The sequence below is a fragment of the Phytophthora sojae genome, assembly GCF_000149755.1.
Source record: "Phytophthora sojae unplaced genomic scaffold PHYSOscaffold_8, whole genome shotgun sequence".
Classification (NCBI taxonomy): Eukaryota; Oomycota; class Peronosporomycetes; order Peronosporales; family Peronosporaceae; genus Phytophthora; species Phytophthora sojae.
Window position 1 is genome coordinate 1196573 of NW_009258122.1, and position 26431 is coordinate 1223003.

General features: G+C 55.1%; 8 protein-coding genes across 8 annotated transcripts; 3 read left to right on the forward strand and 5 right to left on the reverse strand.

Moving 5' to 3' along the window:
- Positions 1-934: 934 nt before the first annotated feature.
- PHYSODRAFT_371548 (hypothetical protein) lies at positions 935-1318 on the forward strand (the record flags this gene model as incomplete). Its single annotated transcript, XM_009535175.1, has 1 exon — positions 935-1318. A coding segment is annotated over one exon (384 nt), but the record flags the coding sequence as incomplete, so codon positions are not given.
- A 977-nt stretch (positions 1319-2295) lies between these two features.
- On the forward strand, positions 2296-3958 carry PHYSODRAFT_563616 (hypothetical protein; the record flags this gene model as incomplete). The annotated part of the gene is made up of 1 exon (XM_009535176.1): positions 2296-3958. The coding sequence occupies one exon, from the start codon at positions 2296-2298 to the stop codon at positions 3886-3888; it is 1593 nt and encodes a 530-aa protein (XP_009533471.1). The 3' UTR covers positions 3889-3958.
- A 197-nt stretch (positions 3959-4155) lies between these two features.
- PHYSODRAFT_563620 (hypothetical protein) lies at positions 4156-5382 on the reverse strand (the record flags this gene model as incomplete). The annotated part of the gene is made up of 1 exon (XM_009535177.1): positions 4156-5382. The coding sequence occupies one exon, from the start codon at positions 5380-5382 to the stop codon at positions 4156-4158; it is 1227 nt and encodes a 408-aa protein (XP_009533472.1).
- Positions 5383-8860: 3478 nt separating this feature from the next.
- On the reverse strand, positions 8861-10912 carry PHYSODRAFT_563622 (hypothetical protein; the record flags this gene model as incomplete). The annotated part of the gene is made up of 1 exon (XM_009535178.1): positions 8861-10912. The coding sequence occupies one exon, from the start codon at positions 10910-10912 to the stop codon at positions 8861-8863; it is 2052 nt and encodes a 683-aa protein (XP_009533473.1).
- Positions 10913-16506: 5594 nt separating this feature from the next.
- PHYSODRAFT_337507 (hypothetical protein) lies at positions 16507-17756 on the reverse strand (the record flags this gene model as incomplete). Its single annotated transcript, XM_009535179.1, has 4 exons — positions 16507-16792; positions 16869-17380; positions 17431-17512; positions 17749-17756. 4 exons carry the CDS (start codon positions 17754-17756, stop codon positions 16507-16509), a joined length of 888 nt encoding a protein of 295 aa, XP_009533474.1.
- Positions 17757-19154: 1398 nt separating this feature from the next.
- On the forward strand, positions 19155-21121 carry PHYSODRAFT_337508 (hypothetical protein; the record flags this gene model as incomplete). Its single annotated transcript, XM_009535180.1, has 3 exons — positions 19155-19886; positions 20119-20682; positions 21011-21121. 3 exons carry the CDS (start codon positions 19155-19157, stop codon positions 21119-21121), a joined length of 1407 nt encoding a protein of 468 aa, XP_009533475.1.
- A 2189-nt stretch (positions 21122-23310) lies between these two features.
- PHYSODRAFT_304510 (hypothetical protein) lies at positions 23311-23712 on the reverse strand (the record flags this gene model as incomplete). The annotated part of the gene is made up of 1 exon (XM_009535181.1): positions 23311-23712. One exon carries the CDS (start codon positions 23710-23712, stop codon positions 23311-23313), a length of 402 nt encoding a protein of 133 aa, XP_009533476.1.
- A 959-nt stretch (positions 23713-24671) lies between these two features.
- PHYSODRAFT_519494 (hypothetical protein) lies at positions 24672-24956 on the reverse strand (the record flags this gene model as incomplete). The annotated part of the gene is made up of 2 exons (XM_009535182.1): positions 24672-24840; positions 24919-24956. 2 exons carry the CDS (start codon positions 24954-24956, stop codon positions 24672-24674), a joined length of 207 nt encoding a protein of 68 aa, XP_009533477.1.
- Between the last annotated feature and the right edge of the window lie 1475 nt (positions 24957-26431).

The following is a 26431-nucleotide window of genomic DNA, read 5'->3' on the forward strand; positions in this document are numbered from 1 at the left end:
GCCCTCACCTCCAGATACCCCACGACTCAAGTCGTTGCCGATCTTCGTATCCCGACATCCTTTCAGTCCGAGCTGTTTAATGACGAGATCCGGGAACCGATAATGCTGCTTAGGTGACAGCAATTCTTGTTCTGGTAGAATTGATGTCGGATCACCACAGCATGCATGAGCGAACTCCAAGGTCTCTTGCACAGTCAGCGATGAAAAGTGTTGGTCACTTTGTGGCACGTAGGCGGCAAGCTGCGGCAACTTTGGGAGAAGATTCTTCCAATCCACACCATTGTACGAGGTGCTTCCTTCGATCATAACGTGCTTGTTCATCGGCAGCTGGCCGCTCAGCGCCTTCAGAAGCGTCGACTTACCTGAACCAGGCTGTCCTAGCACGAGGGTGAGAGTCCCCGGTTCAAAGACAGCGTTCACGCGGTTCAAGATGAACTTCCGCTTGTATTTCGTACGGGACGTAAGGCGGTGCAGTGCAGACTTGGCGCTGTTGGCAATGGACGGCACTTGCAGGTTCTCGGTCGTTCGAGTCTCGACGAGTACAGACAGCTCCTTGCATCGGATCTCCATCTTCGGCAAGTTGTCGCCAGCTGGTGACAAGTTCGACACGACCAACTTTGCTTCCGGTTGCCCACTTGAACGTGCAGCCATGGTCGTGCAGCTCAGATACTTCGGAAGTACAAGAGTTGAACGCGGTGGAAGTCGAACAATGGTCTTTGGTCTTATCAGTAAAGCCACGATATCTCAATAGATGATGCCAGCCATTGTGTGTGGCCGCCCAACCAATAATTTTTCTTACTTGATAGTCATCACGTGGATATTGCGTTCCCTACCTGCTTGCAAGGTCGACAAATAATTGGGACGTGCTGTCCTCATTATTCGTTCGCACAAACAGCCCTCAAGTATGAAGTCCATGCTGCTCCTGCTGGCGATTCTATCACTACTGACAGTGGTCGACGCCAAGATGCACCTGTACTTCAACGACCGCTTCATGGGGTTCGGCTTCAGCCACTCGCAGCGCTGCTACACCATTTCGCACTGCTTGGACGACCACAGCAAAGACTCGGAGTGGAGCGGGCTCTCGCGTCTAGCGAAGATTGCGTGGTACGAGGACCAATACTGCGCTGGGGCCTCCATCGCCAGAGGTGGCTCAAAGGGGTCCATCAACTTCAAAGGCACGAAGCTCTACAACAAGGTCTCGTCCTTCATGGTGCAGCTAGAGAGTCTGTACCCGACGGACGGCATGGTCGACTACTGCCACGAGAAGAGCGAGCTCAATATCAACACGTCGACAAACGCCACCACTTTGTACTTCGATTTGGACGAAGACGCCGGCGTGGTCGCTTATAACGGGTCGGTGGCGGCTTAAGCCGCCAAAACGCGAAGCACGGTAGAACGATGGCAGTAGTAAATTTCGTGGAGAGGTAAATACAAATGTTTAGCCAGGATGAAAGTCTATCACTACTGTACACGAGGTCACGTATATAGTTTTTTTCGTTCGAGCCATGGAGCACCATTAGTGGATGGCGTTGTCATCCAGCGTGGGCCACAATCCAGAGTCTGCAGTACTGTAGGGCTGTCCTTGACCGACTTCGGGCCCTTCCCATTTAACGAGGCGACAGGCCGTCCGTGAAACTTTTATCGGGGGCGATCAAGTTGCTGCTCACCGCCTTCGCTGCAACCAACGCAGATCCACTGGGAAATACACAAAAAGACCCGCTGCCTAAAGCTAAACTATTCTTGCTCACATGTCAACGCCAATTCCTCCGTTCGCATCAATAAGACATGTGCCGCAGAGTTTTTCGCTACAGAGAGCGCGACGCCAGCAGCTCTCGTGCTCATGGTCAACAGCATTCGACTGGAAACAGCAGTTTTGAAGCCGATGTAGCCATCTCGGGGCTGTGATCGTCTCGTTGACAGGGTCCGGACCCACCCCACGGAAAAGGAGCTTCCGCTTCAACGAAGGAAGGAAAACTACAGCAAGACGCGAGCCATCGCTATAAATTGCACGCATTCTCCACCCTTGTCCGTGCCATCCTCTCCTCTCCAACGACAACGACGGCTGCGAACCACCGACGTACAGTAGACATATCTCACGTCACATGCTCTCGGGAGCTTTGGGGCGTGCTTACACCAAGCAGCAGCCTTGCGCCGGGCTTTTCTGGAGGGTTTTGGCTTCAGAGGGTGAACAAAAACACAGCCGCCCGTCACCTCCCGATACTAACGCACTTCCTGCAGCGTCCATCAAGCAACAAGACGAGCAGCGCGCAAGTGTTGTATACAATACCCTAGACAATGGCGCGCGGCTTGCGGCGGCACTTGGTCGACTCGGCCGCCTCCTCTTCGTCCTCCTCCTCCGATGCCTCCGACTTCCCGTACGCCATCGTCATCGGCGCGGCCGTGGGGCTGCTGGCCGTGCTGCTCGTCGCCGCGGGGCTCTTCTTCTACTGCCGCGAGCGCCGGCGCAACAAGGCGCTGGCGCTCGAGCCGTACGTGAACCTGGCGCCCAACCCGCCAGCCAGCCAGCTCTCGCCGGGCATCGCCACGGTCGCCAACCAGCACTCGGTGAACGCGGCGGCCACGAAGCTGCGGCTCACGGGCTCCATGGACGCGCACGCGGGCTTCTACGTCATGACGTCGCCCATGAACACGAGCTCGCAGCCGCCGGCGGTGCTCAAGCCCACGGGCAGCCACAGCTCGTCCAGCAGACTGGACCAGCAGTCGACGTCGTTCCTGGCCAGCGACCCGTCCGTGCGGAAGGACGGGCAGAGCTTCGAGCGCAGCTTCGATGACACAGTGGACCTCGACACCTTCGACACGTCGGCGCGCAGCCGGATCAACTCGTTTGAGGCTCACGAGAGCTTCAGGAGGGCCATGGGCTACAGTGACAGCAACAGTAGCAGCGCGCGCACAGCCAACAGCAACAACAACAACAACAATGACTCGGCCTGGCCGAGTTCCGTACATGGAGGGCTTTGGGACGAGCCCGCGATTGTGGCGGCGCGCATTCCGATGGACAGGATCGTCACGGGTGAGGTGATCAGTCGTGGGGGCTTTGGAGAGGTGCTGCGCGGCACGTACAAGGAGCGAGATGTGGCGATCAAGAGGCTGCTGCCGGAATCTAGAAAGGATCTGGCCAAGATTGAGGAGTTCCTGGCCGAAGTCAAGCTGCAGGCTGCGCTGGAGCATGAACGGGTGGTGCGGTTTGTCGGTGTGGCGTGGGATTCACTGACGGATCTGTGTGTGGTGTCCGAGTTCATGGACGGCGGCGACCTGCGCGCGCTGTTGATCAAGTTTGACGAGGTGGACCACCGTCCTATGGGCTTTGACGCAGAGAAGTGTCGTGTCGCTCTTGATGTGGCTCACGCGCTCACGTACTTGCACTGCTTGGACCCGATGGTGCTGCACCGCGACCTCAAGTCCAAGAACATCCTGCTAGATAGAAGTTGGCGCGCCAAGCTGACAGACTTTGGTGTGTCACGAGAACGCAGTGATCGCACCATGACGGCAGGCGTGGGCACGTCGCTGTGGATGGCTCCGGAGGTGATGCTGGGCGAGCGGTACGACGAGAAGGCGGATCTGTTCTCGTTCGGCGTGGTGCTCAGCGAGTTGGACTCGCACAAACTCCCATACGCAAGCGCCAAAATCACGGAAACCGGTCGAGTCATCCCAGACACAGCCATCCTCCAGCTCGTGTCCAGTGGCAGACTCAGCGTGGAGTTCACCCCGCCTGCATCTCCAGCTCTAGAAGCGATGGTGCATCTCGGTAAGGCGTGTGTGGCGTTTGAGCCGGACGCAAGACCCACAGCTTCACAGGCGTTGTACCAGATGCAGCTCGTCATGCGCGCCTTCGCCCAAGAAGAAGCCGAGGAATCTTACGTATTCTAAGGCGCTGTCATGAACCTCTCTCTACGCCGGCTTACGCGCAGCCTCGTACTTCCCAGTCTCACGTAGTATTGCGTAGCAACTACAGTATTCCCATAGCTATTATCTTGTAATTATCCCTCGCGCTGTCCACGACCACGCGGCGTTCTGTTCATTGTTCGTCACTTGGTGTCCATTCCTACAACAATTCCTACAATCCTTTAGTTGTTTCAACTACGCTGTAATGGCGTCGCTTCCTCCCTCCGTCTTGTACACTACCGGTAACTCTCATCACGCTGCGCTGCCTGCGCCGCAACTCTGCAGTCCCTGAAGAACTTCTCGAGCGGTGGGGCGCTGCATGGGGTTCTGGCGCATACATGCGAGCGCGATCTCTCGAACTTGCACTGGGCAGTTCGGGGCGAAATGAGGCCTCAGCTCTCCGCTGGCGACAAGGTTCAGCACCTGGAAGGCCCGCAACTTCTCGCCCGATCGCGAGTAGCGCGTGCTCTGGTACGGCCGCTTCCCCTCCGAGTCGATCTCGAACAGCAGCACCCCGACCGCATAAATATCACTGGCCTGGGTGGGTTCTCCCCCTGTAAGCAGCTCCGGAGCCGTCCAGAAGGCACTCCCTACACCCGCAGCCAGCTCTTCCTGGTCCACTGGCGGCGCTCCCTCTGCAGCCGGCGTCAGGTCGATCAGCTTCGGCTCGAAGCGGTCGCTCATGGCCACTTTGCTCGCTCGAAGTACTCGGTACACGATCGGTTTGGGGCGGCGAGAGTGGAGATACACCAACGCCCGCAAGACGCCGATAGCGATCGGCAGCTTGTCGTCGATCCAGCTCGTGAGTGTGAACCCCGATCCAGAGCTCTGCAATGACGGAGGAGGGGACGGGGAAGGCCCCGTCACCACCGTACCGGTATTCGAAGACGACGATCCCCCGGACGCGTCCGAGCGCGACGACGACGAAATCTGCTGCACCATCTGCAGTCTCCTCTTGCGGCTTCGACGCAGGAACGTGGCGAGGTCCCCCCTCGACAGATACTCGGCGACAAAGCACAGCGAGCGGAGACTCTTGCCCCATGCAACACCCAGGAACCTGACGATGTTCGGATGCTCCAGTGACGCCGTGAGTTGGATCTCCCGCACGAAGTTCATGAGCGCCGGGAACGCGTCCTCGTCCTTCTCGGGCGGCGTGAGTCTCTTGACGACGATCTCCTCGCCCTCGAACTGGCAGAGCCACAGCTGTCGAGTAGAGCTCTCGTCCAGCACGCGCTCGAAGGCGATCTTGTCCACCGCCAGACGTCTCGTAGCCAAGTTCGCGTCGTGGTGCAGCGCGTGGAAGATCTCGTCCCGCTGGGTCGTGCCCAGCACAAAGTCCGCAATGGTGGACGCCGTCAAGCTGCGGCTGCTGCACATGCTGCGCGCAGAGTTGAGCGTGCGTCCGCTGCCGCTGAGCCAGACGTTCTTGGTCGAGTTGTCGTGGTCCTTGAAGGACGAGAAGGACGCCATGGGGTCCATGGGGGACACCACGGCCGGCCCCGAGTCCGCCATTGCAGCGGAGGTGTCTCCACCAGCGCCTCTGCGGCTCTCGATGATGGGCGGCGTGTCGAACACCTGGAAGCTGTCGGAGCTCTTGCGCCGGCGTCGGGGGCGCCGACACAGCAGCCACAGCACCAGTAAGACCAGGGCGAGCACCCCGAGGATGATGGGGATCAGATACAGCAGGTCGAAGCCCCCGCCAGAGTCTGCGGATTCCTCCAGCGCGCGCGGCCTGAGCCCACGCAGCGCGCGCATTGCTGCGAGGACCACCGGCGTGTCGCCCACGACTGGCAGGCGCGCAGAGGGGGCCATGCACTGCCTGTAATGCACTGCACCGGTCGGTCGAGTGGGCAAAGGGATAATGAAGACACGCCAGCAGATCGGCGATATTTCGAACCCACATTGTATTCGAGGATTGAAGTGCTGGTCATACCGATCAGCTCTATAAATGAAGTCATAGTGGAAGAGAGTGTAAATGTTGGACGGTGGTACTTCGAGGGATTACCATAGTAAAACCAAGGTAGAATAAAATGTGATATAAATGCTCTTGTGCTGTATAGATGTACCATGGCCCATGCCTTACCCACAATTTGAGTGCAGCCCGCATCTTGACTGTTTTTTCAAGGTGGGATTTGTGAGGATTTTGGGCCTGATGCCAGTCACGGGCGTTGGGTTCAGCTTCGGCCGAGCGGGGTGACGATACATTGTATAGCGAGCGGTTCTCTTCCCGGCACGAGCCACCAGATCACATCCGCACGAACGGCGAGCGAGCGCTTTGCCCCGCACACGCAGCGCGCGAGGGTTTCGGACGCAGCGGAGCCGCGCTTTCCTGCTCAAACGCCCCACCGTCGCAATTGCCGGCGTCTGTCTGCTGGGCCGACGCCACGAAATAAACTACCGACCGATGTCGCTCGCTCGCTCGCTGTTTAGTATCGTTTGGTAGTTAGCTGGTAACCGAGGCGTGTAGAGTACATTTTGCTACATTATTGGTTGTTGTTGTCTGCTGTTGCGGCGACTCACGCCACCCGACCGACTCTTTAAGGTTGGCATGGCATGTTGAAGTTGTCGCGAAAGTATCTATGAGGTTTGGCACAGCTGGCGGAAAACGGCTGGCCACGGGACGCTGCAGGCTGCAGGCAGATCGCCACGTTGGCCTTGACATGGCGCCGACAAGGCCGACGAGCTTACGCCGGCGGTCCTTGCTTGCTCGGCGTACGACTAAGCTTGGGGTCGGTACTCTGCAGCAGCTTGTGCAGCTCGGCCGACACCAGTGCGGCCGATGGGCGCTCGACGGCGTCCAGCGCCACGCACGCCTTGCCCAGACGCACGACCGTGGCGGTAAGGCGGGCGTCCACCACTTCTGCGGGCGACGACGACCCCCGTCGGCCGTGTCTGCCTCGTCCAGAGCTGGCGAAGTGCACGCGGACATGCCCCATAGCGACTTTCTCGAGCAGCTCAGAGCTGTCGGCGTGCTCGCCGAACCGGCCACTATAGCCATAGGGCGCCGACAGCGAGTCCAGCTCCGACAGCACGACTCCGAGCGAGAAAACGTCAGTTTGAGCACTCGTCCGCTCGCCTCGGAGCACCTCGGGCGCGCTCCAAAGAGCTCCGATCCGAGAGCGCTCTCGTCGTATCCTCTCCGTCACTGCTATCGGCACGGACGCAGTCAGCAGCTTCGGTGGTACTGGCGTGACTGCAGCGGCATCGTGGGTCGGGCTTCTACGGCCAACTGGCGGCTGGACGCTGCTGCCTTGAAATCCTGTCAACTTGGCGTTGAGATTTTCATCCAGAAGCACGTTTGGGGAGCGTATCGCTCCGTGCACCAGCCCCTGCGAGTGCAGGAAGCTCAGCGCGCTCGCGATCTGGGATGCGAGGTATACTTTCTGACGGCAAAACCCTCGGCGAGCGAAGTCATCGCGCGCTCCAGACACTTGGTGTTGTCGTCGACTCAAGAACGAACGGAGGTCTCCCCCCGCCATAAACTCAGACACCATACACACATACACGAGCGATCTCCACGACACACAGAGGAACGACACGATGCCAGGGTGTGTCAACGCCGGAGACGTCAACATCCTCACCCGCTCGAAGAAGGCATCGACATTTTTGCGGTCTCCGAGCCACTGCGGGAGCGGCTTCTTGATCGCCACAACCTGGTCACGATATTGCCCGCGATATACTTCGCTGTTGGTGCCACGCGCAACGAGTTCGTCCAGAGAAATCTCATTCACGGAGACGCGAACCGCCAGCACTACGGGGTGGTTCCAAGACTCGCAATCTTCCGACTCTGCCTGCAGGAAGCAGGACGCCCGAGAACCAAACGAAATCGACGACGACAGGTACGAATTGTTGTCCAGGACGTACATCCCCGGGGCGTTGTTGGCTGGAGAACGCCGGGTGGATGCCTCAAGTGTACCGGGTGAAGGTTCCAGCGCGGCGTCCTTCTTCATCCTTCGCCGCCTCTGGTGGCCGATGATGAGGATGCTGAGCATGACCACGACCATGAGACTGCCGCCGACAATGATCCCGAGTTCATCGTCCGTGACCGAAGATCCTTCCGGAGAGGACGCCGGCTTCGTGGGTGACGGAGCTTGTACCGTTCGTTCCGGTAGTGAGCTGGAGGTGTCGTTGCCAGCATCGACTGTGGAGCTCCCTGTGACTCCAGACCCAGCTGAGAGAATAACAAGCTTCACGGGTTCTCGCTGCCCCATTGTCGATCAAGAGAGTTGCAGCGTCGGGCGGTTGACGAGGTGTCTGCTGCTGCTGCTGTGGGCCTCCGCCTCACCGCAACGACCGACTCTCCTCACCAATTCGCCACCACAAGCAACAACACCCGCGTTGCGTACCAGCCTGCCGGTTGGTTAGTGCTGCGATGCCGACGCCCGCACGTCTGTCGGCTCTTTTGCTCCGCCGTGCGATGCCGCAATGACCACGTTTTGCATCTTCAGACAGCGGCGCAGCTCGAGTGCACTTTGACTGGCTCGACCCGTCAGCAACGGCCTCTGCTGAACGCCCATGAGCACTCCTGTGCCCAGGCAGCAGCGATGCTGCCTCGACGCTCGGCTGCAGTCGTTACTTCACTGTACGCAAGAAGCAGCGCCGCTCGTTCCAAGTCGCAGCAATGGGCGCGAACGAGACCCCGCCGAGTATTTTGCGCGCAAGCCACGGCGATGGCTGTATCGTCACTGGTGCGGCCGAGGTGCTCGACTGCAGCAAGCCGAGGATGCTGTCAACGGTGCAACGTCAACGGTGCAACAATACGCAGCGAACATGCACATTATGCCGATGTAGCCATCTCGGGTGGATCTGACTACTAGATCACTTCAACTTGAAGCCGTCAAGTAGCCGGTGACACTAGGCAGTGTACGAACATGAAAAAGAATTGCGATGCCATTTGTAGCTTAAATGGATGGAGTAGCCCCCTGTGTGTGGGCTTGGAACAATAGAGTGAGTGAATTTACAGCGTGGGCGGGATCTTGGATCGCAGCATGTACACTATCTGCATGGCGGGCGGGCGCTTGCTCGGGTCTTGGTCGAGACACTGAGCCGCGAGGTCGCGGATCGCGCGCGGGCAGTCAGGTCGGAACGGAGGCGACGCGCGCCCGCTGGCGATGAGGGGCACCCAGTCCATGTCGTTCTTGCCCTTGTTCTTGCGCCCGCCTTGGCTGTAGGCGTACGGGGGCATGCACGTGTCCAGTTCGGCCAGCACGACACCGAAAGAGTAGATGTCGGCCTTCTCCGAGTACCGCTCTCCGCGCAGCACTTCGGGCGCAGTCCAGAGCAGCGTGCCGACGCCGCTAGTCATGGTCTCGTCGAAGCTCGTCTCCCGACTGAGGCCGAAGTCGCTCACCTTGGCCTGCAGGTCTTCGGTCAGCAGCACATTCAGCGACTTGAGGTCACGGTGCAGCACAATGGGCGACAACGAGTGCAGGTACACGAGTGCGTTCGAGATGTCCGCCGCGATAGGCAGCTTGTCCTCCCTCCAGGTCAAACTCTTGCTGTCCGGTTGGGCAAGGAAGTGCGCAAGGTCTCCGAGCGCAACGTACTCCGACACCATGCACAGATCGGGCAGTGTACGCCACGACAGGCCGACGAAGCGGACGATATTCGGGTGGTCGAGGAACGCAGCCATGCGGATCTCCTTGGTGAAGTCCACGAGGGCCTTGAGCTCCTTGTCATTGACCAGAGCAGACGCGTTCATGGCATTGGAGCCGCGACTGGCGTTGGCAGCGGCGGCGGCGCTTGCGACTGCAGCCGCAACTGTGCACTTGATAGCCACCTGCTGGCCCTCGTACTCTCCACGCCACACCTCTCCGTTCGGTCCGCTCGACATCTGCTCCCTGTAGATGATACCTGCGAACGCGATGCGCTTGAGCATGAGCTCCTGGTCGTCGCAGAAGGCCGCCAGTTCAGGCGAGCGCATGCGGAAGCTCTCGTTCACCGCCTCAATCTGCATGGCGTTGTCGTAACTCGGGTGCGGCCCGTTGTTGGACACGTACTGGCCCGAGACGTTGCCCCCGCCCTGCGGCTGGTTGCCGCGGAACGACTGCGCCTGCATGAAGAACGTGTTCTGGTCGTTGTCGTGCAGTCCGTCCTTGTGCCAGTTCTTGGAGCGGCGCCACATGAAGAAGAAGACGATACACCCGACCACGAAGATTCCGAGGAGGACTCCTAGAATAATGGCGACAGTGGACGAAACTTTGGACGACGAGTCCGAGCCCCCGCCACTGGACGCAAGATTGGCCGCGTATTCCTCCGCCAGCCAGCGCTGCACCCCGAGATCGATCTCCGGCTCGCACCACGTCTTCTCCTGCGCGTCCTCCTCGACAGAACTGGCGTCCACGCTGATGCAGGGCTCGATGAACGTCGCGCTGTTAGGGCACGAGTCGTCGGTCATGCTCCACGAGCTCTTCTGGGCCAACATGTACAGCGTCGTGCTGTTCGTGCTGCCTGCGTACTGGTAGATCTGCGGGTCGAAGCTGTCGGCGTCGATCTGTCCGTCCAGGGACCACAGGGGCCCGTCGTGCGACTTGGGCGTCACCGTGATGCCCGAGCTCAGCGCACAGAGCGCCTTCTCGGCCGCAAAGTCGACGTCGCAGCTCGCCTCGGTGTATGTGATGACGTTGCTCTTGCAGTTCAGGATGGGGCACGCCGTGTCGTTGTCGAAGGCGGAGGCGGACTGGAACACGTCGGCCATGGTGCGGCCGCAGAGCACGTACACCTGCACGTAGTCGCTCGACACGTCGTCGAACGCCGAGCTGGAGCCGGCAGTGTCGGGGTTGGCGCGCACCCAGCCGGCGCTCCACAGCAGCGCGCGCTGCAGGTTGTACGAGAAGGAGGTCAAGTTGCTCACGGTGTTGACGAGGTCGGAGAGCGCGGTGGGGAGCTCCGAGGGGGTCGTGGGCTGGGAGTAGGCCGTGTTCCCATACAGCTGGGCCGGGATATCCGTGGACGCATCGGCCAGCGTGCCGAGTGCGGCCACCAGCGCTGCAGCGCGCAGGATCGCCATGGAGCCTGCCTGCCGGCGCTAATGTCGGAATGAGGCCGGAGACCTTTCGGCTGTGTGAACTGAATACCCAACGGCTGGTTGGGTTCACGGCAGAGGATTGGCGGAAAACCGCAGCTCAGACTCTCTCTGATTGGGCGAACCAGGAGCACTTACTTTACTCAAGTCAAGCCCGCGTAACGGTTGAGTCCCGCCCAAATGGATGCAGGCATTTCGTGGCGGATTCGTAGTGGCGCTTTGCAGGCACTGCGTGACCGGCATTGCCAAGTTGCCGGCAGCATGTTGCAGGCCGGCGGGCGAGTACCGGAGTGAGATCTTGGATATCACATGGGCGAACCCATTTTGCACATTGCAGCCGCGTTGACTAGCCGTCACGTCAGCATAGCGGTGCATAGGATAGCCCCCGACAGTGACCAGCCTAACACAAAGCTCCGGTGCTGCAGTGGCCGAGAGTGGTGATGAATAAATTCGAGTTGGTGAAGACGACCAAAGGCGTGGTTGGTGTCGTTAGCTGCTTTGTGGGAGTGCCGGTACGGGGCTACAAATGCTGCGGCAGGAACGAAGCTAATGGTCGTTGGATCGCGCGAGCGCGAAGCGACTGGCGAGATCGCGCGGTTCGAGCGATGGCGGTTGTCGGTTTGTCGTTGTTGGGCTCAAGGTTCTGAGCATGCTTGATTGGCGTCGGCTGCAACGGTGAACGGTGTTGGAGTTCCGATGCTCATGGACCCCCGACTTGAACTTTTTGCTTGCAAGTAAGCGGTTGATGTTGATCGTCTACGCAGCAGAGAAGGTTGTGAAGTGGTGAGCGTCTTTCGTTTCATCGTTTCCAGCCACAGTGCGTTCGACAATGGTGTTGGGGTGGGCGAAGGTGCCGGTGTTGGTTCCTGTAAAACGAGGGCCATTCTACAAGTGGAACCGACTTCGAGGCACTCAGTCCCAGATGAACCCGATTGTGAGTCTTCTACCCCCCCCCCCCCCCTCCCGCGCGCGCCGTTCAATAAAGGGAATGGGGGGGGGCATCTGGTACGGTATGGCGAAAGGCAACCCCCGTGCGCTGGGACGCCTACTCGAAAGTCTGTAGTGACGAGTGCTGGTTTTGTCGTGTCAGAATTTTGGAGTGTGGTTTCTATCCTGTTAGCCTGTTTGACCACGGTTACGATTTAACTTACAGTGTTGTATGCTGTTGGACTATCAAGATCGACTCTGGTAGCATGGCATTCGAGTGCGAGAACTTCAGCAGAAGAAAGCGTTATGGCTCCTACGCACGCCACGAAACCTTACGTGAACGGACATCGTGGTCGAAGCTTTTGTTTCCGCGGTGTGCACGACCATGGCGCTGAGGTGGGCGAACGCGCTGCTGTTGTAAAGATCCGCTCACCATTTCGCTCTCTTCGACGCACCCCCCCCCCCAGATCAGGTTCTCAGCCGAGGCCAACGCTTCCAAACCAATTGCTGAAGATGGAGATACGCTGCAACGAGCTTTCCGTGGTTGTTGAGACTCAAGTCACCATCACGAGGTCACCGAACAACTTAACTCCCAAGCTGCCGTCTCTGCTCAACAGTATCAAAGACGAAGCCAGCAAACTCACCTGTGGCAAGATTACCAAGTCGAGGTTCATCTTGAACCGGGTAAACGCTGTCTTCGAACCGGGGACTCTCACCCTCGTGCTAGGACAGCCTGAATCGGGCAAGTCGACGCTTCTGAAGGCGCTGAGCGGCCAGCTGCCGATGAACAAGCACGTTATGATCGAAGGAAGCATCTCGTACAATGGTGTGGATTGGGAGAATCTTCTCCCAAAGTTGCCGCAGCTTGCCGCCTACGTGCCACAAAGTGACCAACACTTTTCATCGCTGACTGTGCAAGAGACCTTGGAGTTCGCTCATGCATGCTGTGGTGATCCGACATCAATTCTACCAGAACAAGAATTGCTGTCACCTAAGCAGCATTATCGGTTCCCGGATCTCGTCATTAAACAGCTCGGACTGAAAGGATGTCGGGATACGAAGATCGGCAACGACTTGAGTCGTGGGGTATCTGGAGGTGAGGGCAGACGCGTGACAACCGGCGAAATGGTGTTTGGCACGAAGTTCGCGACTTTCATGGACGAGGTCACCACCGGCCTCGACAGTGCTACCGCATTCGACATCGCATTCAGGCAGCGAGAGATTGCTAGGAAGGAACAGACGGCGGTGGTCATGGCCCTCCTCCAGCCCACACCTGAAGTGTTCGAGCTATTCGACAATATTCTGCTTCTCAACAATGGCGAAGTGATTTACCAGGGCCCACGGGAACAAATACTTCCCTATTTTCGAAGTCTCGGTTTCTAGTGTCCCTCAGATCGTAACATCGCCGACTTTCTCCTGGATCTCGCCACCGACCAGCAGCAACAGTACGAAATTATTCAACGCGGAAGCCTCTCTTGCTCGTGGCCGCGAGTGCCCAGCGAATTTGCGATTCGTTTTCAGCAATCCGAACTGCACCAAAACCTCTTATTAGCGCTGGCTGCACCATTGGACAGCGAACGGCTCCAGGTCGCGGAACGATATTTGTCAAAAACACAAGTGTTCTACTGGTCCTTCTGGAGCAGCACGTGGTTGGCGATCCGTTGGCAAACAAAGATCGCTCTTCGACGGCGGCAATTCCTGCTTGTTCGTGGCATTCTGGTTCTCGGAGGCGCGTTTACTTACGGTAGTACGTTCTACAAGGTTGATCTCGCGAATATCCAGGTGACGCTAGGCATATTCTACCAGTCGGCGGTGTTCATGGCGGTGGGCCAAGCGTCCGAGATCCCGACGTTCATGGAAGCTCGGGAGATTTACTACAAGCACCGCCGAGCCAACTTCTACCGCTCTACGTCCTTCGTGATCGCATACATCGCGGCCCTCCTCCCAGATATTGTAGTCGAGTGCGTCGTGTTTGGGTCCGTCGTGTACTGGGCCTGTGGCTTAGTGCCCGACATCGGGCTTTACCTTCTCCTCTGACTGAGCTTGATCCTGGTCAGCACCGCCGTGACCGGGTCGTTCTTGGCGATGACAGCGCTGTTGCCCAACCTGAACATCTTCTCCTGGTTGTACTGGATCAACCCCCTCGCGTGGTGTCTGCGGTCGGTGGCTGTGAGTCAGTACCGCTCATCGAAGTTCAGTGTGTGCGTCTACGGCGGTCAAGACTACTGCGAGCAGTTTAACAAGACCATTGGCAAGTACTTGCTCTTCACGTACGACGTCCCGTCAAGCCCTGCGTGGATCTGGGCGGGCGTGCTCTACCTCGTCTTTGCCAACATTTTCTTTATCGCAGCGACGAGTGCCATCCTCGAGTTCTATCGCCACGATGGACCCAAATCCTGCAGTAGAAGTATGGTTGAGGAGAAGCTCAAGCCCAGCAGCAACAAAACACCAACGGAAAATCACTATGCGACGATCTCGACACCGTGTGTTGCTGCTGCTTCAAGCTTACCTGGACCGGAAGTAGACGTCATGGTGAGCATACAGGAGCGAGAAGCGTTTGCGCCGATCACTCTGGCGTTCAAAAACCTTTGGTACTCGGTGAACATCGAGCAGGAATCGGTAAACTTACTCAAGGACGTGAGTGGATACGCACTTCCAGGTACAATGACCGCTCTCATGGGGTCATCCGGTGCTGGTAAAACCACGCTACTGGATGTGATCGCTGGACGCAAGACGGAAGGCAGCATTCGCGGTGAGATTTTGCTCAATGGTTACCCCGCTACCACTAACACGATGCGACGCTGCACCGGGTACTGCGAGCAACGAAGCGTAAACTCGGAAGCATCCACGATCCATGAAGCTTTCACGTTTAGCGCGTTCTTGCGCCAACAGCGTGGTGTTTCTATCCGATCCAAACGCGCTACTGTGGAGGAGTGTTTGGACTTACTAGACTTGCGTTCAATTGCTGATCAGACCATCCGCGGTCGGACGCAAGAGCAAATGAAGCGATTGAGCATCGGTGTCGAGCTCGCAGCTCAGTCCAGCGTACTCTTCCTCGATGAACCGACCAGTGGCCTCGACACTCACGCAGCCAAAACCGTCATGGACGCTGTGCGGAAGGTGACCGACAGCGGTCGGACCGTTGTGTGCACCATTCATCAGCCGTCCTCCGACATTTTCTGCCTCTTCGACACCTTGCTACTGCTGCAACAAGGCGGCGAAATGGTCTACTTTGGCGTTCTACACAACGAATTGGCAAGTAATCGCACGGGCGAGCGTCTGATCGACTACTTTGAATCCATCCCCGGCGCTCCTCGTCTATCTCAAGGTCGAAATTCAGCAACCTGGACGCTCGAGTGTATCGGTGCAGGCATCGAGGCATTGGAGGATGAACGGGTGACTCGGTATATTGATTTCGCGCACCATTTTCGAGAGAGTGAGGAGCATGCCGCCCTCCTGCGTCAACTCAATCGTCCAGGTGTCGCCGAATCTGCTTCCGACCTTAACTCGGAGATTGTTTTCAACCACAACCGAGCTGCCAGCTCCTGGACGCAGGTGTGTTTAGTGACTCGACGCTTCTTTACGGCATACTGGCGGACCCCGTCGTACAACCTCACACGACTCGTGATTGCGCTGGGTCTGGGCTCAGCCTTCGGTCTGCTACTTGTCGTGGAAGACTTCACGACGTATCAAGGGATGAACTCGGCCGTGGGGGTGATCTTGATGACAGCGATGTACCAAGGAAACATCTCGTTCGTAGGCGTTCTACCGTTTACTGCTCAAGAGCGCGCGTCGTACTACCGCGAGCGGAATTCGCAGACGTACAGTGTACTCTTGGTCGAGATCCCGTACGCATTCGCAAGTGGATTGATCTTCTCCGTTGTATTCTACCCGATGCTGGGCTTCACTTCGATTTACACTGGTCTGCTGTACTGGGTAGCTGTGTCGCTGTTTGTGCTAGTGGAGACATACCTGGGTCAGTTCCTCGTGCACGCCCTCCCGACTGTCGAGTTGGCCGCGATCGTGGGCGTCCTCCTCAACTCCTTCTTCATGCTTTTCTCGGGTTTCAATTCCCCCGCTGCATCGATCCCGGACATGTACAGGTGGTGCTACTACATCTCCCCGCACTGTCAATTCTCGTCTCACTTGTGTTTGGTGACTGTTGGAAAGAGGCGACGTACGATAAAGACACGAAGTTGTATGTAAACGCGGGCTCGCAGATTGGCTGTCAGCCGCTTGGAAACTCGCCGTTGTCACTCGGTTCCGTCACTGTAAAAGAGTACATCGGCCAAGAGTACAACATCAAGTACGAAGAGATTTGGAGCCACTTTGGAATCATATTCGCCTCTATCGCCCTTCTCCAAGTGCTTTCACTGCTAGCTTTGAGATACTTCAATCACCAGAAAAGGTAATCAGCAAAGCCAGACTGTGGGGGAAGGCTAGCAGCACGAAATCGATTATGTCCATTGTTAGTTTTTCTGGTAGTATTCATTTTCGGTTTCAAGAAATGCTGAAGTTTTCTTTGTGTTACGGGAAGTACTTCTATTGCCCCCCCCACCCCCACCCCCCACAGACAGACTTCCTTGTATTCATGGTTTTGATCCTCATGACTACGCTCGAGCAACTCCACACTCTACGGCCATCGCGAGCTCTTACAGATACTTGGCGTCCACCCACCACTCCGACGTGTACTTCTCGCCGAAGGTGTCCGTGATGAGCACCGGTTTGTCCAGTTTCCCGCTGAAAGTCACTCGCTTGTCGGTGGCCGCACCGAGGCCAGTGTTGTTGAACTCCTTGTAGAAAATGTTGGCCGTGTTGGTGTCGTTGTTCCACATCTTCCACCCGTCCGGACGGACGATGTCGCTGAGCTCGCTGTTCTCGAACACGACGCGGGAATAGGGACGCCATGGGCGACCCAGATACGTCGAATTAAATCCACTGGGGCCGTACACGCCCGCGTTATTGAACACAGGACGGATTCTCCTCACTGTAGCGGCCGTTTGCAGTGATGTACCCCTTTCCGACCGACTCGATATCGCAGTCCTCGAACCACGCAGTCGCGACTTTGCCGAAAATGAAGTCGACAGCACCTCCGATGTACGAGCGAGCGTAGAGCTGCTTGCCGTTCATCGCACAGAGCGTGTCCTGGTATGAACTGAAGTTACACGCGTAGAAGCCGTAGTCCGTCCCGTTCCCCACGTACGCAGCCACGGCCTGACCCACTTTACCGCCGATTTTGCCGGCCGTGTTGGCGACGTTGAGGTTGTACATCTTCACGTTGCTCGCCGCGAGACCCATGGTGCTGGTCGGGTAGTTGCGGTCTCCGATGTAGTCCATTGGGATGTCGCGCTGAGCCTTGGCCTGGGTGATGGTCACTTGGTTCGCAGCGTACGACATGGTGTCGCAGGTGTAGCCCTGCAGCACCAAGGGGCCATTCAACGGATCGATGAACACTTGTTCACGGTAGACCCCGGGGAACACGAAGAGCGTGTGTTCATCTGTCGTGTTGGGGATGTTGGCCACTCCCTCGCCACGGTGCGGAAGCTGCCGTTGTAGTTGCCGGTTTAATCGACTACGATAGCTCCTGCTGGAGGTTGGGTGCGCGCGCTGGGTCCATTGCAGACGTTGTCGGTGGCGACTGTGCCTGGGCTGGCAAGACTGGCAAGAACGAGGAGGGGTAGAGCACTGGTGCGGATTTGTCCGTCGAGTTTGAGTTGAGTAGAGTGGCTGGTGAGGTGAAAAACGGGAGAACGAAGAGCTCTATTCGTGCACGCGCGTGTTACATTCAAACGATACAGTCGACTTCGCAGAGTTCCGCGCCGTTATCCTCATGTCAAAAAACAGAGTGAAAAATACTGTCAGTTAGATATAATCTGAAAACAAGTGGAACTTACGGTGGCATCTTGGATTTAGCATTTTATTGCTTAATGTAGCACTGGAAACGTAGTTTGCTGCTACTCTTTTCACGAGACACCATCCGGCAAGTTTCCTCACTCAAGCTAGACTCGGCCGCATTCGCAGAAATCCATAAACGAACAGCTTCCTGTACTCTACTTAGTGGTAAGGTTTTAAACAGGTCTTATGCAGGTCTGGTCCTGTTTTGGTCCTACGACATCTAAAACGAGACCGAACGGGAAATAAGTATGATTTCCCCGGTGGTCTCGTTTGGATGCCGAGACCCAAATGGTATCACTACGAAACACGCTAATTTTAGACCCTCTTCACTTTGATATATAATATCGTGATATTTAGTAGTAGTAGATGATATAGCTTAGTATTTTGGGGCTAGTTGACTTAGAGTACTGCTGGGGATTATACTTTGGTTCACAACATGTCTGAAATTCGGTACATGTCCGTGTGGTAGAGCATATTGCATAACAACAATGGAAACGGTGTACTAAAGGAAGAATTGGTCAATATAGGATAATTTCTAGATTAATTTATCTTCCTCGTACGTTTAGTATCGAGGACCTTTAAGTTTACGAAGCTATTACTATCGTTTGAATAGGCGGTTGAAAAAGGTTATGTAAAGGCAACGACGACAAATGGAGGGGCTAGCCACCCCTTTAGCGGCGCCCGGTAAAGCGGTAGTCGCCATTTGATCAGAGCTGGCCCCTTCATCCAATGTTTGTTATATTCAAATCACCGTTAGTTTGCTGAGTACTAAGTGTACCGGACTGAAGACTGGATCTCAAAATCTCGATCTAAATCGTAGTTTGGGCCATTCCAAGTTTAGGCTTACAGAGGTGGTCTATGTAACAGGGTGCTACCCTTAGAACATCCAAAGATTTTTAATATTATTGCATGGTGGAACTATTCCATCAAAACTCGGCCTTATTGTCTATTTTAAATCTTTAGACTATTTATTCCCAACATCATGAGATTGTCCAGGGTTGGGAAGTTGTATATCGACACTGAAAAGACAAAAACGGAAAACTTTCTATAGTGAAGGCTTCCTATAGGCTGGATTTCTGAACATTCTCAAGCACTATGCGATTGAACAGGGAGCTCCAAGTTCCGTTACGTGGGATTGTGCTGCTAAGAATACACAAGTTCGAATACTGACGGACTCTTATTGTCTGAACCAATTCGATCTAATAGTAACATTATGCGATTGAACGGGGGTTTCCAAACATACCAGTAGTTACGTAGGTTTAGACTGGTAACAAAATTTTTAGCTGCTGTTGGGATTTGCTCTAACGGTGTGAATTTGTGTTCATTCGGATTTTTTCTGACAACCCACCAGCTCTTCGCCTTCGCCGCCTCCACCCCTGCAACCCCTGCTCTGCGTCAAGTCGTGATGCCAACCACCACCGCATCAACTCCGACCTCTTCAAGCCACCGCAGCGACGGTGAATTCGACCAGCAGTGGGAATTTGGCTTCAATTCGGATCGTGGAGGAGCGTCGGCGAGCGACAGTGATGCTGACAGCGATGCTGGCTATCTCTCTCCTGTTTATGGGGATCGAGAACCCTGTTTCACCAGTGATGACGACAGCGATGATGAAGACTCGCCGACTGGGACTCCCCCGCGAGATATTGAAGTTGACGATGACTCGGTACCCAGCGGTGGCTCAAGCGTGCCCATTCAAGGGGATGTGACCAGGCTGCCCGGCGGACTTGTTCTCGGTTCTTCCCGCTATGACATGGACGACAGCGAAGCCAGCAGCAGTTTGGACGACTCTGACGCATACGACCCTGAAATGGAGACTGTTAGCAGTGAGGACGAAGGCGACGAGCTCGCAGTTCAACCTTCTGCGTCAGGGCGTCAAGGGCATGCGGGAATCGACCTCGTCGCGACAGCGCATCGCACCGGCATCCAACTCAACGGCCATCAGTACACGAAAGCCCGAGAGTCCTCGCGCAAGATTTCCTTCCGGTGCAGCTTTTACCGACGTACTCCGGGGTGCAAAGGGAAAGTCGACTACAGTTTTGCGCGAGATGTGTTCTACAATTTTACGCCACACACTTGTGAAGGGACGGGCCAAGCTCCAAGCCGATACGTTGACGTCACCGATGAAATGAAGGCCGAGGTTGATCGATTGTCGATTATGCACCTTTCACACACGGCGCAACAGATTTGGTTGGCGGTCCCGAGCCGTTTTTCGTCAGAGACGACAGCGCGGTTGTTCAAGGACTGACACGACATCAAGTCCGGCAACGTGTGTACCGCACGAGACGTGTTCATTTCGGTGGAAACGTGCATGGATTGGTCGAGGTTGCACCGCAGAGCCTGGTTCAAGGGACTACCTTGAATTTTTCCAGTTCCACCACGAATTCATGGAGGGCGAGCGGCTACAGCGTGTGCTGGGTTGGGCGGACTCTCGACTGCTGGAGTTACTTCGGTATTCGGGCTCGCAGATGTCCGTCGACGGAACTTTCCGGTGCGTCCCGAGGTCGTTCTACCGGTGTGTCGTGTTGATGGTGAGCGACGCAGCAAGTGGCGTGTTCGTGCCTTGCGTTTACGCTCTTACGACTGGCAAAACCCATCAACTATACCAGTTGATGCGGTTCATGAATGACTGCACGGGTAGTCACCTTCAACCTGGGAGTGTTGTCTGCGACTTCGAGGCAGCGCTGATCGATTCAGTGACCTACCAGTTTCCGCACGCCAGGGTCATCGGATGCTTGTTTCACTTCAAGCAAGCGACCCGACGACGCATGATGAAGATGCGTATCCGACCCCAGGAGATCTCGATTGCGATGGAAGTCGGCGTGTTGGACATGCTAACCGTGATCGTACCTGCTCATGTCGATCCCCACGGAATCAACTATGTCTCCGAGTTGATTATGTCTCGCTGCCGTACCGAAGAGATTGAGTACTCGGCGGTTCGGTGGGATCGTTTCTGGAAGTATTTTCGTCGCACATGGATCAACATTTTTCCAGTCGATGTGTGGGATGTTTATGGCATGGATTTGGGAGTGGTAAGCCGAACCAACAACCCCCTGGAGCGGTTCAACCGGGAACTCAACGCATCCATCGCTGCGCCACACCCAAGCATTCCCGCTTTCGTATCGACAATCGACACATTACGTGCAACTGCTTGGCGATATCTCTAATCGCAGAGCTGTTGCCCCAGCTCACGGGGGAGATCGAGTTGCCAGTTGCGGTCGATTTGACATCGCGTGTTAACGCTGCGCGTCGTGAAGCCATTAGGTCGTCGATCTCACGAACCAGTCGCGCTGGTCGTGCTGCTTCAACTCGCGGTGGTCGTACAGCTTCAACTCGAGGTGGCAGGGCAACTTCAACTCGTGGTGGCAGGGGTGATCATGGAGGTCTAGCATCGATGCGTTCCCAGGAAGCCCAAGTTGATAGACCAAGTCGGACGGCCCGGGCAGCTAGAGTCGAGCGACGTACAAGCCGGGTTACCCGCAGCATGACTGACAATTAACGGTTGACAGCAGGTTGAAGGCCCTGACACGGTTTTCTTTTATGCAATTTCCCCTCCAATGCATAATACATCTAATTCCCGTTTACCTATACAATTATAGAGTTTTTTAAAAACCCTGTTCTTTTTTAGGTCCCATTTGGAGGCTAATTTTATTTCGGTCCTGTTTTGGTCCTACGGACCAAAAAAGACCAGACCTGCATATGACCTGTTTAAAAATCTTCCCTACTTAGTATGGTCTGGTAAATATCCCGGGGTACCCAGCAGATTTTGAAGGAAAGTTTGCTACAACTGTCGATTCGATGCTGGCGATTACAGCATGAAAAATGATGATCAAATTGTTACTTTTACTTAGTACATCGTCACAGAAGTGTAGTAGCTCAAAACTTAGTTGCTTTATTAACTGGAGGCCAGCCACCGTTACAAGTTACTGATACCGCTCATTCGGTATAGGCAACCCGGAGCGTTGCTCCGGGAGGGTACACAGGTCGGCGAATGGTTTCATGGACGATGATAACGGATAACAATTGAGTAAATCCCAAAGTTGTGTTGTTTTTAATCCTTTTAAGGATTTTAAAATAGCACTACCAGCCGAACTCTCTAGTTGATTCTAACGTGGGCATCTTCTGCGCCTGCTTCGCAGCCACAGCATCTGCCCGGGAATAACACCCTGGTCAGCGTCCAATGGCTGCGTTGACGCCAGCAACGAGAGAGCTATTTCATTCAGTTTGCAGGTAAGGTATACTGTGCTCATTTAGTACTATGTTGTGTGCTAACGATCAGACGGGAGAGCTAGCGGAACGAAGGAGAGATGCATGGTGCGCTGATCTTGACCTTTTAACTTGAGGGTAAATTGCGGAATGAGAAATACGTTAATGTGCCAAGTCCTTGGAAGTGGGCGCTTCAACGCAGGTTAAGAAAGCCTAATTCAAACGAACGATGCTCGTGTCACTGTCGAGTTGAGCTGGTTGGTTTGGCGAGAGACACGAGGTTGGGCATCTTCGGCTAAGTGATTGAGTATTGAGCAAATTGACATGTAAAAAATGCAGACTGCAGCTAGACAAGTCATATTGGTCATCTTCAGCTAAGCTTGGTCGATTATGGCGCAAATTGATACGCCTTCAGCGAGGCCATGACGCTCTCATAGTGTACTGGAGCGTCCGTAAGTGTTTGAACGCAGGTTTTGGTAAAGAATGAACAATTAGTATCAACCTTTGGTAAATAATGTGCATAAATCTTAGCATTTATCGACGGACCCGATTCCGGCAGATATTAGCTTAAACATTACTACTAAGAAAGAGAGACTCGGTTTGGTACCCGGTTTTGGAAAGTTACAAGTTTTTTGCCCAGGTCTTCGACCTGTGAACAAGCTTTTTTGCAGCGAAGCTCGGTAGTAGAGCTACACAACTACTTACATATCACTTTCGTAAATTCTACTTAGTACAGTAGCTAAGTGTTTCACTACCGACGTTACAAACAATGTTTATAATACGTACCGTTGTTCTCATAGGAAGTATGGCACTTGCATGTAACACGGAGTGTAAGAAGATACATAGTCGAAAACCGAAACATCGCTTATCGCCTGGTCAGCTTTATTGCGATTGGAAGCTTAATGGGGTTTCGACAGTGTTTGCAACTTTCTCACAACAAGTACACTACCAAGTGTACTCCAGTATATTTTCTTCAAATCACTGAGCGGAATCCATCGTTACTCTGTGTTGCTACTCGTGATGCCCTTAGTCGGCAATGTCCATGATCACCTTTACGACGTGGTTTCACATTCAGATTTTGCCGGGATATTTGCCAGGTCATACTATGTAGAGTACATGAATCTGTGTTTTTTATCGGCCGAATAGTCCAGACCATGACTTCTCGTGAATAGCGTGGTAGCAAACTACTGCTCCAGTGCTACTGTACATTAAGCAACAAAATGTCAAATTCAACACGCCACTGTACGCTCCATTTTTTTTTAATTATGCAGTGTAGTGAAGGATACTTTAGTAGGACTACATGTGATCTGCTTCAGCTCTCCACTACCACTCATTGCGATGTTCCTTCGCTGACGGTATCAACCCATCGTGAGATGTCGTTGGGCCTGAGGACGTCCCTTGATTCGGTCGAGGATGAATGCACAAACCAATTGCGACTCGACGGGCACACCATCATCCGCGGCCGAAGTAGCACCGCGGCGTCTAAACTGCAGTGAACTGATCAAGGCGAAGGTGACGTCGCCGTACACCTCCAAGTCCGGCAACGAAAGCACATCTATGCTTGATCCATCCGTCTTGTCCACGACGGTATCGAAATGTTCAGTGATAAACCGTCCGAGTGCAAGCGGCGGAGACGCGTCCACACCTGCGGACAAGTGAGCCAAGGGGGTTCCGTTCGCTGGTGCTCCTTCCCCTAGCCACGGCCTTTGGCCCGGTGTCCCGACAGCCAGCGCGAAGTTGCCGCCGTGCACATACGCCATCGACGCCTTGTAGTTATTTAGGTCGGGGCACAGCAGCAGCAGCAGTGGCTTTGCTAATGAGCATTTAAACCCGCTGTGCTCCAGGCGGATGAGCGTCCGGCCCACGCCGCTCGAGACATAGAGGTCTACGTGCTCCGCGCTAAGTTTCTTCCACCCATTCCAAATGGCGCGGACTTCCGCGTCCCGGTGCTGTTCCCGACATCAGTCTTCTCCTTCTTGGTCCAGATACAAAGTAAGCGTTGCTGGGACGACAGGAGAGTGAAAGCTTTACACTCAGCTCTTCGGTGCGACTGATCAAGTTTGATTGAAAGGTTTTCAATCCTCTTGATGTTTTGGCTGCAGGCGACAGCAAAAACAGTTTTTTGTTTCGACAGCCTGTAGCATCACTAAGGTGCGCAACAACAATAAAATGGCATGATCTTCAGTAAAAAAAAGTAAATTGTTAAATCACTCAGAGGATCGGAGTCCCTGCCTTTCATGGCAACCGACCAAATCTTGCTTCCAGCTACTTGTTCATCTTGGACGGAGGCGAGCTGCGCGGGTCGCGCTCGGGAGAAACGGGCTCGGCGTGGTCACGCTTCGACGCCATGTACCAAGCGGCAGCTCCCACGCCAGCGGCAACAAGAAGAGGGGTTCTACCAAAACAACAGTCACACCATCACCACCGTTTTCATCCACAACCACAGCTACTGCACCACCGAAGCCACTTACGTCCACTTGCCGCTCTTGACGTTGTTGGCGATCTTGCTGGGATTCTCGAACGGCGTCGTCATCTCGTCAAAGAAGCTTTGCTTTTGTCTGCTGGCCTGCAAGTTGAATTGTGTGCTGCTTCAAAAGCGGCGAGAGGGGTCTACAGTTGTGCCTCTGGGACCCGGCACGGACCAGAAGAAGAAGGGAAAAGAGAAAAAAAACGATGAGACACAGCGAGCGATAAACGGCCGTTGCATTCACTCATCGGCTTATTCCTCGTCGCCCTTCGTCTTGGACTTGCTGGGCTTCTGCGGGTGCATGCGCAGGATGGCCTCGTTCCACTGGCTGGCGTCCTGCTGCGAAAACTGGCGGTCCTTCCACTGGTCGTACTTGTACCAGGCGGCGAACAGGCCGGCCGCCATCACCCACGACGCGATGCTGAGCACAAACCATAGGCAGAGATCGTCAATATTACAGCAGAGATCGAACGAACGAGGAGAGAGGGCGAGGGCGTACCGCACGTTGCGCGGGTTCCTCTCGAATAGCTTGGCCATCTTTTGGTTTATGAGGGGTGCCGCTGCCATACAAAGATGGGGGGCGTACGTCATTCTTCCGAAAGAGTGACAAAACCCCTTGAAGTTTGAGCTGGCAAGGGCATCCATCATGCAGGGCACAGGGGTGCTCTTCTTGGGCGGATTATCGAGTTCAGGCTCGGCCTGGTGTCGGAGGTGGAGAGCTGGGTCGCGCAGGAGCTGAAGCAATTTAAGCTGCCCGTGTACATCAAAGACAGCACGGGGGGGGGGGGGGGGGGTCGTGTGCGTGGAGATGGTTCAACATCTACTCGGTGAAGCGTTAGCGTCGCGAATCGACTACGCAAGAGACTTTGACAGACAGAGTTCCGAGTAATAAGAGACGCTCGTCCCAGAGCACTTTTCAGAGAAACTATGAGGCGTTTGGACTTGATTAAGATGGGTATGGGCTTTTGGTGGTCATTTTGCAACTTGCCAACTGTGACGAAGATGTTTTGCATTGCGACCTCGACGGATTATGGGGACTCCCGGTCATCGTTGCCGAGAGCTGCAAGGGTACCGCGAGTTCGAGCGGTCTTCGCTGCAAGAAGAAGCGGGGGTTGAACTCGCACGGGTACTGCCGGTACCACGAGAAACACGTCGAATCCGCCACAGCGTGCTGGGGCTATGAGCCGTACAGCCCACGATCTCGATCCCGCGGGATTGTGGCTTCGACGGGGGAACGGTGCGGCAAGGACTGGGAACTCCTTCCGAACGGATACTGCGAGGTCCACCAAAAGCACCCGGAGGTGGCATTCAGGGTGAGGTTTGTGATAGCGGGGCGCTTAAGGCGGAACAAGCCGACGGAGTCAAGCGTGAGCCGTGACTGGTGAGTACGAAAGCCTGTCGTAGCATCGCTGACGTTAAACTAACGTTGGTGCTGGGTTTGATTGCTACAACAGCTATCCTGGTGCTGGCACCAGACGTGAGTGCAGGGTCCGCTGAATAGCACGTTTGAACCTCCAATTGAAGTCCAGCGAAAGCTGTATGCGTTGCGCGTTGTAGTGTGATGTGATGTGTAGTGTATTGAATGAATGGATAACGTCCATTGTGCCCTTGGTGGGTTTTTGACAATCCGATTCTCCGGAAAGCAGTCCCTTGCGGTCTCAGTAACGCAGGCATTCCCTTCCATTGAATTTTGGTCGTTTAGCTTCAAGGTTTCACTTTGGGGAAATAAATCCATTCTGCTGGTAAAGCTCGAAGATCACCAGCGAGCAACTTGCAAGATGACCTGTCGCGGGAAATACGACCTTGACGATGAAGGCTACTGCAGCTGGCATAATCCAAACATGCCTCAAATTTAAGAGCAGAATATTTATATTGCGGCAATTTTTATTATTTCTCCTTGCTGAATTGTAATTTTTATTACGGTCTGATCTCGTACTCAATTCAATATAGTTCTGTATTTTCGGACCTCTGCCATCAAGTGTCAGTGTCAGGTATCGGCGATACCCAAGCAC